The sequence below is a fragment of the Perognathus longimembris genome, chromosome 13 (genome assembly GCF_023159225.1).
Source record: "Perognathus longimembris pacificus isolate PPM17 chromosome 13, ASM2315922v1, whole genome shotgun sequence".
NCBI classification, from domain to species: Eukaryota; Metazoa; Chordata; class Mammalia; order Rodentia; family Heteromyidae; genus Perognathus; species Perognathus longimembris.
Window position 1 is genome coordinate 24,115,758 of NC_063173.1, and position 15,016 is coordinate 24,130,773.

The 15,016-nt window shown below is 41.6% G+C and overlaps 1 protein-coding gene across 6 annotated transcripts in view; it reads right to left on the minus strand.

Annotated features, from left to right (window-relative positions):
* The window catches only part of Sergef (secretion regulating guanine nucleotide exchange factor), a 205,654-nt gene that overhangs the window by 139,762 nt on the left and 50,876 nt on the right, over positions 1 to 15,016 (minus strand). For all 6 annotated transcript variants that reach the window (XM_048361107.1, XM_048361102.1, XM_048361104.1 and 3 more), the window contains one exon: positions 12,274 to 12,437. In XM_048361107.1, the coding sequence (XP_048217064.1) occupies positions 12,274 to 12,437 (164 nt within the window). The remainder of the gene's footprint in view (positions 1 to 12,273; positions 12,438 to 15,016) is intronic.

Here is a 15,016-nt window from a genome sequence, read left to right on the forward strand (position 1 = left end):
GTTTCTAAGGAAAGAATGCCTATGGGTGATTCTGCTCACCTCCTAGTCTATGCCAAAGAGGGAAGAATCCAGGCTCTGCCTCTTCTGGCACCATCTAGACTTCTAGATGGGTTGAAAGTAGGGTAAGGATCACTTCACAATCACCTCTTACCCTCAAACAAGGGAAAGCAACACCCAGTCCTACCTTTATGTCCTTTTTCCTGTAAAAGGTTTATCCTACCACTCATAGTCCTCTCCTTCCAGAACTAATATATCACAAACAGTTACCAACCAACACAGCTGATCCATGACAGACTTCTCCACTCCTGCTTCAGATTAGATGGAGCTTTAGGACCCAGTACCCTTCCTATTGCAACATTCCATGTCCAAGTTCCTTATGTAATGTACCCAATGAGTATCAGTAAAGACCAATGGATAAGGACGAACACAAGTATCATGGAAATGATTCATATCCAACTCTATATCTGTGATAACTGATAATGATTTCCAAGGAGCAACAAGAAATCAAGGGCTCCTGAAAAACCCACAGAGGAACTCTAACAAAATGTACACTTGTTAATTGCTTCATAGTTTATAAAACGCTCTCATATTCATGGTAGCATTTGACAACAACCTGGAGAATTAAATTCAGTATTATTACATCTATCTGACAGTACAAACATTGATGCAGTGAAACAGCTTGCCTAAGATAAAGTGCAGTACAAAGATTCTTTCAAGTCTTTCCCCTATCTCTTTGAGCTCATCCTCAAACAGAGTACATGTTTCACACTATTAGTAAGAAATATTACTTACTAGGAGCCTCAAGGAAATAAAACCAGTGATGCTCAAGACAAACAAACTTGCCTTTTTAAAGTGAGAAATTTCCTCATTCAGTCTAGGGAGTGCTGACTACAATGACACACGTGTTTTGTTCAGTAGCTATGAGCACCTTTCCTGGGACAGTTGGGTTTCCTAAAGTGGTACATGGAAGGATTCCATGAGAGCACCAAGTGGTCTCACTGCACCTGTGTGGCCCCACTCTTCCTCTGCTTCACTATCACCTTAGACATCTGGCCCCTCTGAAAAGCCAGAAGTGTTCTGATTGTTGTAGCAGCTGCTCTGTTTGCAAAGGTAGCTCTAATTGCTTCCATTTCTGCTACCCCAAGTCACTCTCCCTGCTACCTTGGGTGATACAAGACATTTAGAAAGAAGGCTCTCTTCCAAACAGCAATCTGCAGCTGCAGGAGGTGGCCACCACTGCTCACAGTGTTCCCACAGAGAGAACCACTGCAGCACAGAAGGGACTTATGTAACTGCATAAAGTTAAGACTCTCCCTTCTAATCAAAACTCAGCAGCCCCCTGACCCTCTGGCCTAGGGTCCTTCAGGCTCAGAAGGCTGAATCTCAAGTAAAGAGCCTTGTATTGCTTCCTTAGAAGTGATACTTTAGTTAGCTCAAGGGGTGCCTCGTAAGGCAATGACTCAGGACATTGTAGACAAAGAGGCTGGAACTAGATGGGAATAAGGTTTTGGGAAAAGGAATGAATGCAGAGCTGATTCCTATGGCAATCACCCGACAATACAAAGAACACAAAAAGCCTGGCAAAGAGAGGTTTGATTCAGGCTGATGCCAACAACAAAGAGGTCCTACTGACTAGAAGGCCTCTAAGTAGGAAGCTCCAAGCAGCAGCAACTGTGGGAAGCAAAAAGACAGTGAGATGTTGGGGCATTCACTGTTCAGAACAAATCCCCAAATGGCAACCCAGGGTCCAAGACTGAGAATCAAATCCCTAGAAATGAGACTAGCAAAATACAGACTTTGCCAAGGATAGGATTTTCTATGTAGAAAGGCCCAGTTTCCTGAATAGGTCTGACATAGCAGGAACCAGGTATTTAGTAAATGAAAAAAGGAGACCAAGGTTCATTAGAGCCTAAAACCAGGTCACCATCCATCCAACAAATTCTAGACCTGAACTCTCAACAGGGACCATGGACAACAGAGTTAGAGAGAGGTGAAGAAGAGCTACAGGGACATCTCAGTGAAGCCAAGGCAAGTGAGTAATGACACCAAGCAAAGAAAAACTCAGTAGAGAATAAGACATGCTTGTCAGGCTCGGTGGCAGGAATACAAAGGTACATATAAAACATGGATGGTAGTTGCTCCAGCAGTGAAGGGCAAAGGAAAGCAGAGTCAGCATGGGGAAAGACTCAGAAGTATCAACAACATGATGTGTTCACTGGTTAGGAATTAATGGGTTATACAATACAGGGAGAGACTCACAGAAGATGAGACTCGATATTTTGACAGAGCTTGGATCAAGACCTTCTTCTGCTAAGCCAGAGATTTTCCACTTCATCCAGAATAGAAAGCTTTAAAAGAAAGGGCATGGCTGGGAAGATGGCCTAGTGCCAAGAGTGCTTGCCTCATATACATGAAGCCCTGGGTTCAATTCCTCAGCACCACATATATAGAAAATAGCCAGAAGTGGCGCTGTGGCTCAAGTGGCAGAGTGCTAGCCTTCAGCAAAAAGAAACCAGGGACAGTGCTCAGGCCCTGAGTTCAAGGCCCAGGACTGGCAAAGAAAAGAAAGGAAAGGGTATGCTTTCATAACTATTATTTGCTGAGCACCCACTGTGTGTTAGACACTAATCAAGGGAAGGGGAGACTGTGGTGAACAGGCCAACAATTCCAGGACTTAGGCTCTAATAACTTCATTCTTTGCATACTGGCTGGGAGAGTGTGAGTTGTGTGTTTCTCACACTCTTTATAAGCAGAGGCTAGAATGTATTCTCTTCAAATCCAAAACATAAGTACGTGTCAGGTAAGTGTTTCTTGTAAAAATGCTTCCTGCTTTTTTTCTAAGTTTTAATTTTTATGGTGTGAGGGATCAAACCCAGGACCTTGGTACATGCAGGGAAGCACTTTACTAGTAAAGTACACATCCCTGTTCTCTAGATTTTTCTAAGGCTCTAAAAAGAAAATAAAAAATAGGAGCATAGCATAGTTATATTTGTATTTTTAATCATCACTTTGAAAAACTTTTGAAAAATCAACACTTTCAAAAACTAGACACAAGGGATTAGCAATTAAAGGACTGTCACAATAATTAGACAGAAAATGGGGTTCCAAGCTAGAGGAACAGTGATGGAAATGGAGGTGGTCTGTCTCTTGGCCAACTAATTCATGCATAGGTGCCCTCACCCTTTACAGACCCAGCCTTTTTGTCACTACAGCCTCCTTTAAGCCCTCACTGCCTTCTGTTTTCACTCTAAACTTCTGCGTGATTTATTTTCACCCTAGGAAAGCCCAATTTTTAAGGTCAAATGCAACAAAAGACAGATGGTCTGCTCCAGGGTGACCCTGGGCAAGGCCTGGAGCATTCATACTTCCACAGAGTATGGTGATGACACACAAGGTCACTTGGACTTTAAATTAGTGCTGATGAATTTCCTTTGCTGCTGGGACACAAACCACAAGCATCCTTGCTATGGATGCTGATGGCTATCGACAAGAATTCACACACTAGAAGCTCATGGAGACTGATCATGAACTACCAAGAATTTAGATTCCACTAATTCCACTCAGTCTGATTCTAAGGAGAATTTACCATAAGATTGAGGATGACTCTATACTGCTCCTATGATCTCAAGTGATTAACACAAAAGAGCAGCTCTGATCCACACTTAGCACAAAACCTGTATCTGAAGCAGAATGGCTTGAACCCAATAATACTCCTTTTGTACAACACTTGACAATTTACAAAAGCACTGATGTCTTCATTTGCATCTTTCCAAAAGCCTGTGAGCAAGGCAAAGTAGATATTATTATACCCACTTTGTACATGAAAAAACTAAGGCATATTAGAAAGGCTTTGATCCAAAGTTCTGTACATTATAGGTACAGAGCAGAAAGGTCTTGCTCCACATTCAAGACTCGGCCCATTCAGACTTCCCCCTCTAGCCAGCACAAGGGCCTGTCATATAAAAGAACCTCACTGTCTCAGTCCTTACCAGGACTGTCCTTTCCTTGCAACTTTTTCTCACCAAACATTCTCCTACAGAGTGGAGGGCCATCAGGTCGGTTAGACCCAACTATCATTCAGTACATGCCAAAGCCAGAGCCCAAAGTCACATCCTGATTGCAAATGTCTGGAGAAGGCACTTGGATTGGCCAAGAGAGTCACGGATGAGAAGAATGTGGGGTCTTAGAGCCAGGTCAGGTTCCTGTTCTGCCCTGTACTGTGTGACTTTGACCTAGTGTCAGCTTTCACTCTGAACAAGATTTTTCTCTCCTAGAATGCAACAGCCTTGCCCACCACTCAGAGCCAATAATGAGATCTTTATCCTACCCCTTTCTAGACTAACATCCATTAGACTGTGCTGGATGGACCCGCTATAGAGGGAGTAAGCGGAGCCCTCCCAAGTACCCTACTGCAATGGCCTCTTCATAACAACAAACAATTTCACCTTCAATCTAAACAGGAAGATTTAAGCCACCCAACATGAGCTTGCATGCTCTTTTCAGCATACTTACTGCTGATTATTTACTTTCTACCAAGGCCAGTTCTAGCTCTGCAAAGATAAATAAGACCAAGTCTGCCTTCAAATAATTCAACGTTTGATTTAGAGATAGATATAATATTATTAGTAAATAATGTATTGCAGTATTGGACAGCAACTTTGTTTTCTATGTACAAGTTCTTAGTGCTTTGCACTATATACAAACCACAGCAGGATACAGAAAACATTTATGGGATAAATAATGTAACTAGCATACAACAAGATAACAGTTGTATAAGAGCATTCTCTTCTCATTTCAAAACTTGTATCTTTGCACATTCCCTTTTGCTTTACCCTTCCTAGCTGGAACTGACCCTTTCACAGTGATCTCAATCCTATTTCTTGTCTCCATGGTGCCCTGGCTCCAAATACCGACATCTCTCATGCAATTCTGCTTATATATCATTCTCTCCTCTCACCTCCTAATCATTTAATTCAGCCTCTGACATACTCTGGCTTCTCCATGCTGACAATACTAACTTCAGCCAGGCCCTGTTCCTATTCTCTGTTGCTTCCCCATCTTTTGCGAGGTCAACTGTAGCAAGCCACCGACCCATCCAAATGCTAAGTTCCTACTTTGGCTTTTGCTTTCCAGAAATGTCACTCAATCTTTCCACCACCAAATCCAGTGGTCTTTTCTCCATCCTCAACCTCTCTAACCTCCCTGTTGAAATTTCCCTAATTTCTGGGACATTGCTGTGATACTCTCTCCCTCTCTCGTCAATACTTAGTCGCTGTCTGACTGCTGCTCTTCCTCTGCTTTCCTCTGAAATACAAGTCCTTGCCAAGATTCCCCTGTTACTTTACATTAAGTCCCTTGAGAACTAATTTAATGGCAAGATTACCAATTCAGGAAGCCTTTCCAGTCACCATCCCCACTCCACCCATCTTTGCCGAGTCGTACAAAACCACAGGGACTGAAAATGCAAGAAAGAGAAGGTTCCCCAAGGACATTGGATGAGATAAACATACTTTCATCCTTGGATTCCCCATAGCCTTTGTCACATTCTGCTGTCCTGCAATGAACTTAGCCCTTACTAACTCACAAGTTCCTAAGACAGGACTAAGACTCTTTCTCGCTTCCCCCAGCCCACAAATGCAATGCTCAGAGAGACCAGGACACCCAAGCAGCTGTTAGGTTCAAGAAGAAAAATGAAAAGTGAACACGCATAAAAGTACTGGGTGAAATGTGAAGTACTAAGTACTATGAGCCTCATCATAAGTAGCTTTGGTAAGAATCTCTAGGCTGTGTGAGCACAGTACTTGACCAGAGTCTGTCTATGCTGGCTCTGCAAGGCATCTGATGACCAAATACCTGAAAACATAGGAATGTTTCCTGAACTGGCATGGGTTTAAGAAACACAGGCTAGCAGGAAGACTATTCGTTTCATTCACTTTTTTTCCTCTGTGTGATCAGCAAACTTCCACTAAGCACCTAGAAGGTGCCAGTGGATATTCTAGATACCGAAAACACAGCTTTCAACACGACAGAGAAGGACCTTGCTTTCCTGGATCTTACATTTTACTGAGAAAAGCAAGATGATAAATAGGAAATCACAGGCAGTCGTTAAGTCCTTTCTGTATCACATTTTTAGTCATTTCTCTCCAACACAACTCTTTCTTGTCTAGTAGTTTTTTCCTCTCTTCTGAGTGTTGCCATGGACAGATCCAGTCCACCACTAGGAGTGAGAGCATTTCTTCCCTTGCTATGCCAATAGCTACAACAGAGATGAATGCTACTTGTGTGAGCACTGCCATCCATTTAAAAGAGTGCTATCCCATTTGGGGAGGATTCTAAAACATGAATGCTTGTTACAGGTTTGGTCTGCTGGAGCCCCATTGTCCAAGACCTCAAGTTCCTCTAGGAACAGCACTGATGCCTCGGGGTACTTACCAGAGAGCCACTTGGGAATGCTTTTTCAGGTTGTGTTCAATTCTGTCAGGGCCCTCCGGACTCAGCTGATTACTGGTGGTAGATTTCTGTGTTATTTAGGGCACCAAAGTCCCACAGTCTTGACACAAACTTAAAATTAGAAATGCATTAAATATAGGAAAGAAGGAAGGTCATTCAGGAAAGGCAGCCTTCTGAGGGAGCTGCAGGACAAAGACGCCCTGGAAACTTCCAGGTTCATTAATGGGTTTTACACAGCATTCAAGTGGTATTTCTCCTTCAGAAATAACACTGTGGAAAGCGTAGGGGACTGGCTCAAACCTCAGCTAACACAGCTGAGTGAGTGACTCTGCAAACTAAAAATAGCTTCTTTCCCACTCATTCTGACAGATTTCACTTAGACCCTGTGCACAGGTTGATCCTCTAACAGTTTTAGTCTTGCAGCAAAATGAGGGCTGCTGCCACTTGGGCTTGACAATTACCCAATCACTGCTTCAACTCTTGTTTATTTCCACACTTCCTGTTCCTCCTGCTCCAATGGCTGGGGGTGTGCACATGTGCACACATATACTGGGACTTGGTGCTCCTCAACCAAACGTGGGCAGAATTTAAACCAGGAACATGACTCAGGACTATGGCTGCAGACTGAACCCAGAGCAGGCCCTCAGAAACACAGGCAATCAAGTTGCTTGTCCTGGAACATCTCCTAATTCCTAGCTTGCCTTTCTAGGCCTCAGTTTCCTCAGTTACAAAGTGGGCATAGACATTACTCTTCTGGCCTATTTCCCAACATCATGCTGAGATCAAATGATATAAAGTAAGTAAACTGTTTTCCAGGTAATGGTGACAGGCTAGATGAGCAGGCAGATAGAGAGTAAAACCAGGCTCAATCACTAGAATGTGGAGGCATCCAATCTGAAGTTAAAAGCAGATCTAGATGCTAGCAGTATGGAATGTCTTTCTTTGCTACAGTCATTCATTTTTAAGAAACTAGTTCAAATAACACTTCTTTCTGATAGAATCTTCAGAATTAGCCATTCTATCTTCACTGCTCCCTTGGCCTTTTGTACCTACCTTTAATACCACTTTTCACTCTGCACTATTTACTCATGTACCTGTAAGCTCTTTAAGGGCAAAGATCATGAATTTTTTTCCATATGTGCCAGCTTGAACGTGGGGCCTGGATGGAACTGACTACATAAATGGAAAGACCTCAGAGTTAAGAATCAGATAAATGTCAGAGACTCGGAAATGCAAAAAAAGGTGGGACATGGAACACACAAAGAGCCAACGGAGAGGAATAGGCAAGGAATCCAAAAAGACAGTGTCACCAAGGTCTGCCTCAGGCAATAAGGGCACAACCACAGATGTAAGGGTCAAAATCTTCTCAAATTGCATATTCTGAGAACATGCAGGGATCTGTTCCTGGAAACAGTAGGGTTGAGCAGAGAGCAGGACAGCCTTCTGAAGGAGTCTTCATGAAGAAGCAAGGACATCATTCTAGGTCCCATAAGCTAACCTGGAATAGGAGAGCTTGGGAACAAAGAATAAGGGCAGAGAACACAGCCAGGACATAGAGTCAGAGTCTGTCTGAAGTGGTACTGAAGCCTAGAACTTCTAGATTAACTCACATTCTCAGTCCAACAAAGTTGCTAGCAGTTAGGGATTGGTGACATTGACTATGAAACTGAGGAACTCTAGAGACAAGAGTCACTACACATTTAAGTATTAAGCATTCCATGAAACAAAAATTAAAGAGGAAAGAGACATTTAGATATATGAAAGAATTAGGAATTACCTAGTCTATATGTCTACCTAGTCTATATGTCTACCTAGTCTATATATTACCTATATCTATATGTGGGGAAAAGAGATTGTCCAAATTCATACACACCTGCATGCGTGCACACACACACGCACACACACACATACACACACTCACACAGTGGTAGACCTTATATGTATTCTAACTCCAACCTTTTTCTTGTTCCCTCAAAGACTGCTTCTCTCCTCCAATGGTACCCAATGTGACCAATTGGAACTGCTTCGGACTTTTAAGGAAGCTGCAATGTACCCCCTAAGTGAGTAAGTACTTCTATAGGCTTCCAACTTTGGGTGGAAATCAAAGCGCATGTTTGTTGGAAATGTGCAGCCTGTGACCCATGTGGGGTTTAGAATGCCAAAAAACTGCTGTGATCATTCACTGTCAATGAGCAACAAACCTCTTCCCATACCCTGTGCTGACACGTACAAGTGGGGTATCCCTGGATTTTTTCCAAGATGGTGAAGGATGGGCAGTATTTAAGGCAAAGCTGATAGTGTGTAAAACACAATTTTCACTGTGTATGCAGTGGTGAAAGAAAGACCTGCAAGGTCTAAAAATGTCACATAAAATCTTTCTCAAGCTAGAGACCAGACATGATTCAGAAGAAAAGAGAGAAAAGAAGTGAAACTCAGGGAAATAGAGGCTGACTCCAAGACTTCAAAATCTTTCATCCAAGGAAGAAAGAGGGGGGCTGGGAATATGGCCTAGTGGCAGAGTGCTCGCCCCGTACACATGAAGCCCTGGGTTCGATTCCTCAGCACCACATATATAGAAAAAGCTGGAAGTGGTGTTATGGCTCAAGTGGTAGAGTGCTAGCCTTGAGCAAAAAAGAAGACAAAGACAGTGCTCAGGCCCTGAGTTCAAGGCCCCGGACTGGAAAACAAACAAACAAAAAACAACACAAAACAAAACAACAACAACAAAAAAAAAAACACTGAGTATACCAAGGAAGAAAGAGCACACATCAAAAGGAATGTGGGAAAATACCCTCAATTTTGCTTCACTAAAGAGAAAATAAATGAACATCTTCAAGTAGTTTGAGCTCAAATCACAGGCCTACTGTTTACCTAGTGTGTGATCTGGGGGTGGCTGAATTACCTATCGTGAGCCTGAGCCTCCTTATTCATAAAGCAGTTATTTTTAATGCAGACACAAGTTTATTTTGAGGATAAAATAATATCTGTAAGGCATTTAGTCCATAATAAGCACTAAGTAACGTCAAATGTATTTGCTTTCTTTGTTCACTGGAAAGAAAGGTTATTCCACAGTACAGCTCCATTTGTCTGTGCTTCCTCTTCCCAATCGGCCTCAATTTGGACCATTCTGTGCAGACATCCTATCTGAGGCCAAGCACAGACAGCTCACTCATCTCTCTGCATATCCTTTGGATATTCAAGGCAATTAATGGTAATTAAAGGCAAATGGTCAGCTATGTGACACATTCAGGCCCTTGAAGGTCAAGAATTATCAAATCAGTCCAAAGCTGTTCCTGCCTCCTGCACCCTGATGCCCAACTCCCTGACCAAGATGGTATCTGGTTTGGTATGGTTCTTGTCTTTCCCAAACATGGTTTCAGCCTTAGAAGCTTATAACAGACCACTGGCCTAGTAAACAGATGATGAAGAGGCCAGACTTGAACATCAACAACTGCTGAGCATGTCCAAGGCCAGATTATGAGTGAGTAACAACTTGGAGTCTGAGCCTGCAGGAAGAGAAGAACACACACACCAGCACTGCACAGACGGGAGCAGACAAGAAGGTGGGCATGTCAGTGAAGCTGCCAAGGGAACTGGATTCAAGCCTTCTGCTCTTATTGCACTAAGAAGCTATGTCACACCCATGTCAGGTTCTTAGGCTGCATGACTGAACTGGACACATCTGTCACAGTGCTACACATTGAAGCCACCATGGATCATTAAATGCTTCCAACTAAAAAAAGAAAATGGACCCAGCAGTTACCAAATGCCTACTGTATGCCAAGAAGATTGCATGTTACCCGCATTTATACATTATGTATTATTATACAAAGTATTCCTCAGAAAATATTACCCCCATCTTGATGCGAGAACTATGCTGTGCTTATGTCTGCACTACCATGCTACTCAAACTCAAAATCTGGGAATAACCAAGGAAAGGAAAAATACAGCTAAGACTCTAACAGACTACACACAAGGCTCTCAACACTAAAACTCTCTCAGCAGACAATAATAGTTTAAATACAACATAAAAGGGGCCAGAAGTTTGGCCTAGTGGTAGAGTGCTTGTCTAGCATGCACAAAGCCCTGGGTTCGATTCCTAGGTACTATATACACAGAAAAGGCCAGAAGTGGCACTGTGGCAAAGGACAGTACCCAGGCCCTGAATTCAAGCCCCAGGACTGGCAAAAAAAAAAAAAAAAATCCATTATATACGACTGGTAGGATCAAGCTTTTTTTGCTTTTTATTGCCAAATTGATGTACAGAGAGGTTACAGTTTCATACATTAGGCATTGGATACATTTCTTATACTGTTTGTTACCTCCTCCCTCATTCCCCCTCCCCCTTTCCCTTTAGGATCAAGCTCTTGCAAGTAGCATCTAGAGAAATATAGCAGAAGTCATAAAGATGCTCATGCCCCTTAAGATTCTATCTTAAGGAGACAGTTCAAAAGGGATTCAACACATGGCTCACAATAATACTTTTAATTTTTTTAAGGAAGTGATCTAAATGTCCAACGTGCAAAGAATGGTTTGAAAAGTCCTAGAGCCTTCTAGTCAGTTAATGTTACACTGCTATTTAAGACGATTGTTTAAAGACTAAGAGGAAACAAAGCAAGCATTCATGATAAAATAAATGAAGACAGAATGCAAAATGTCATAAATGCTATCATGCTAACTTTTAGAAGTACATGAGTATATGCAAAAAAGAATGTAGTTATGTTAGAGGAAATAATATCATCTATAAATTGTCTTTCTGGTGCTCAGTATCTTTCCAATCATAGAGTGAGATAAAGAGATGGATAGATAGATAGATTTACAAACATCTATATCTTTCTCTCTATATATCTATGTATAGATATATATATTTAAGTATAGATATATCTATTCATAGATATATATCTAGAGAGAGAAAAAAAACTCAACGTAACACTACAGAAGGGCTCAGGAGGACCAGAGGTGAGATCTGAAGCAGAAATAGAGAACAGTCCTACATACCGGGAAGGAGGAGGCCAGACACACCCCTAGGGAAGGGAAACCCTCCAGGTATAAAGAGGGTTGTAATTAGTTTGATGCTAATTAAAGAAGTCTTACTAGCTTATTAATTTTTTTGACAGATTTTGAATGAAGACTGAATTCCTTCATTAAGCCAACTTGGGTTCAGAAGCACATTTCCTGCATGGCCATTCTTCTAAAAAAGCATAGCTTTTTTTTTTTTTTTAAGACATCAGTAAAGTAAAATGTAGTAACAGAAATACACACCCTGGAGAAATTAAGACTTCAGCCTTAAATGTAGAAATTCAAGTCATTTCAGAGAACCAACAGGACTTGAATGAGCAACTGAACTACAATGTTTTCTACACTGGGAAATATAAACAAAAATGCAGAATATTTTGCTCAGTATTAAAGGCCCCCTCAATCAGGTTCCAACCCATCTTAATTGCTTCATGATTCAGCCAAATTTAACCACTAGTAGTCCCAAATATTATCCTTACATTCCTACCTCCATGACTGCTGAAGCTATGACGTCTATCTAGTTTAAAGTCATGCCATTTTCAAAACCATTCCTCTAAGTGGTTCAGGAATACTTTGCTTTAAACATCCGTAAAGGAGTTACAAAGTCTGCCTTATGATGCAGTCATTTGGGTAACTAAGGAAATAACTTTTCTACCATATTAAACCTGAACTCCTCATAGGGGTAAAGACCCCTTCAGACTCCTACATGGAACCAATTATGGCCTGGCACACAGTAGGCCTTCAGTAAATACTTCACTGAAAGACAAGAAAAAAGAGACATTTTGTCTGTGAGAAATCCCTTCTTACCTCAGCTGCTCCAGTTAGGCAATGCAGAGACGAAGGTGTGCTGTTCAGTGGTAGCAAGCAGAAGGATGGATCTTGCTTTTCTAGTTTCTGGCCTTCATTAGACTCCAACTTCCTCCCTAGTTGACCATAATCAGCTCGGCCCCAGGTAAATACCTTGCCACTTTCTGAAAAACAAGTATGATTTGAATCAAGGCTGCATTGTAACAACTGTGCTCACGTGGATTACCAATGAGTTACTGGATAAAGTATGAACTGTGTCCTTAGTAGCACCAAATACTAAGGACAAGGAGCCTCCCTAGTTTCCTATAAAAAAAAAAAAAAAAGCATTTTTACAGATGTGGGAAGTGAGGTCAAAGAAGCTAAATGACTTCCCACAGTTCAAACAAGAGGAGAGTGTCAGAACAGGAATCAGAGCATCATTCTAAAGCTTATACTCATACAATAGAGTGCTATAGATAGGAAGACTACCACAGACACATTTCAACCATACTTCTGGCCCATCCTCTTTCTCCCTGACCAAAATCTGTGCTTTGTCCAGATGCCTATTCTCAGGTTCTCCTCTCTCTTACCTAAACCACAGAAGTCCTCCATGCTACCATTTCCTAGGATCTTACTCTTAACTCAATGGCTAGTTTCTCATAACACAAGAGGACCTCTCAAAGTCTATGAAAGGAGCAATCCTAATAGTCTCACAGTAAACATTCATGTATGCTGGAATAAAGTGAGTGAGAAGAAGAAAAAATAGATACAAAATCAGTTGGAGCCAGAGAAGCATTCAGTTCTATAGCACTACATGGGAAGCTGGCCAGTGCCAAAGATGATAGAAGAAAATAAACTATGAAAAAGGAGATATGGGGGCTGGGGATATAGCCTAGTGGCAAGAGTGCCTGCCTCGGATACACGAGGCCCTAGGTTCGATTCCCCAGCACCACATATACAGAAAACGGCCAGAAGCGGCGCTGTGGCTCAAGTGGCAGAGTGCTAGCCTTGAGCGGGAAGAAGCCAGGGACAGTGCTCAGGCCCTGAGTCCAAGGCCCAGGACTGGCCAAAAAAAAAAAAAAAGAAAGAAAAAGGAGATATGGCCTTTCTTCTCCAGAGCAGAAAAAATTCACCAAATTCATTCAGTTGTACCAAGTGCCACATTTGTTATTTCAACAGAAATGCAAAATCTGATGAGGCATAGATTATTAACAGATTTTCTGCAATAAATATGCATAACCATGTGCGCTGTATAAATTCTTTATACATGTTTATTTTAACAAAGAAAAACTTTGCTTAAGAGACAAAACATCAAGTATTGCATATTAAATTCTAGATAACTCTACTACATACTCTGTGTTTGGTATCAAAGCTTCAGCTGGCCCAACATTCAACATATGGCTTATAGTGTCAGCTAAAAAACCAACCATAGAGTCATGGAGGGAATGTCAAAAATACTGCAAGCATACATGGCTCTACAGAGATACCATTCTCAGGTATGACCTGCTTTCAGATTCCAAGCTGCTCAAGAGAGTTTGACTTCTGTGTTTCTGCAAATAAAGAACCATGCCTGCACAGCCCTCAGGGAACTTGGCATGCCTTGCAAACTGGGAATGGGTCTATTCAGATGTACTAGTTCATGTGTCCTATGTGCTGTTCCATCATTTATGAATGCCCTTTCCTAACCTGGTAAGTCTCAAGTATCATTATTTCATGTACCATTAGTTCTAGGAAAACTTTCTTGACTCCAGAAAAGGGTGAAACTTATCCTCTCCACCTTTATTATCATACTCTCATCAACTACTATAGTGCCATTTAGAAGATGAGAGGATTGAAACTCAAGCGAAGTAACCTACTCAGGGTAACAAGGCTAAGCTGCCTCTCTTTAACCTAACCCTTGGTACCACTCAGAACTGATTATTCATGCTGGCCCATGTCACTGGAAAATCACTCCACACTCCTTCTCATGCGGGGTGGCACTTTTTTTTTTAAGTCATTGTATCCAAAACCCATAAATTATCTCAAACTGGCAAACTGTACCTTTACCTAAGCTGAGTAGAACTTATAATCAGACTGTTTTAGAAAGAGTTTCACAAGAAGCCAAAGAATGTTCAAACAACCCCAGCATTCTTCGGCTGAGAAGACTACAGAAAGAATTGTGTTACCACAAGTTGCACACTGAATCCTTTCATTCACATCAAGTAAAACATCTCAGAATTCTGTTATTGATTATTTATGTCTGAGACAGGCAAGACTGCCAGAGTATGGTGCCACCATTATTACATCTCCAATAGCAATTCAACCATTCTACTTACATAGCACTTTTCACCTTCAAAGCACTTTACGAAGATTAACTAATTAATCTTCATCCTCTCTGGGGAGGCCAGAGATGTTCCAGCAGAAACAAGCCCAGAAACCAGGCCAACTCAATATTCCCCTTTAGTCTCGAGCTCTGGTATACTCTCAGAACCTGTCTGTTTCTCCTCAAATACATTCTACAGTAGAAGGCTCATGGAGAATCAACCAGATATTGCTCCTTTAAAAACAGACATTTATGGACAACCTCTCAGGCACCCAGCACATTCACAGATAGTATATCAATTAATCATAATAACCCTGACATATAGACTAAGTTCATTTTACAGATGATGTTATATGTCTTGGTCAAGTTCAAACAATCAGTAGGTGACAAAATTAAGATTTAAACCAGTGTCTTTGATTCTAAGTCCAATGAAACCTAAAGGATTGCACAGATGATACAGAC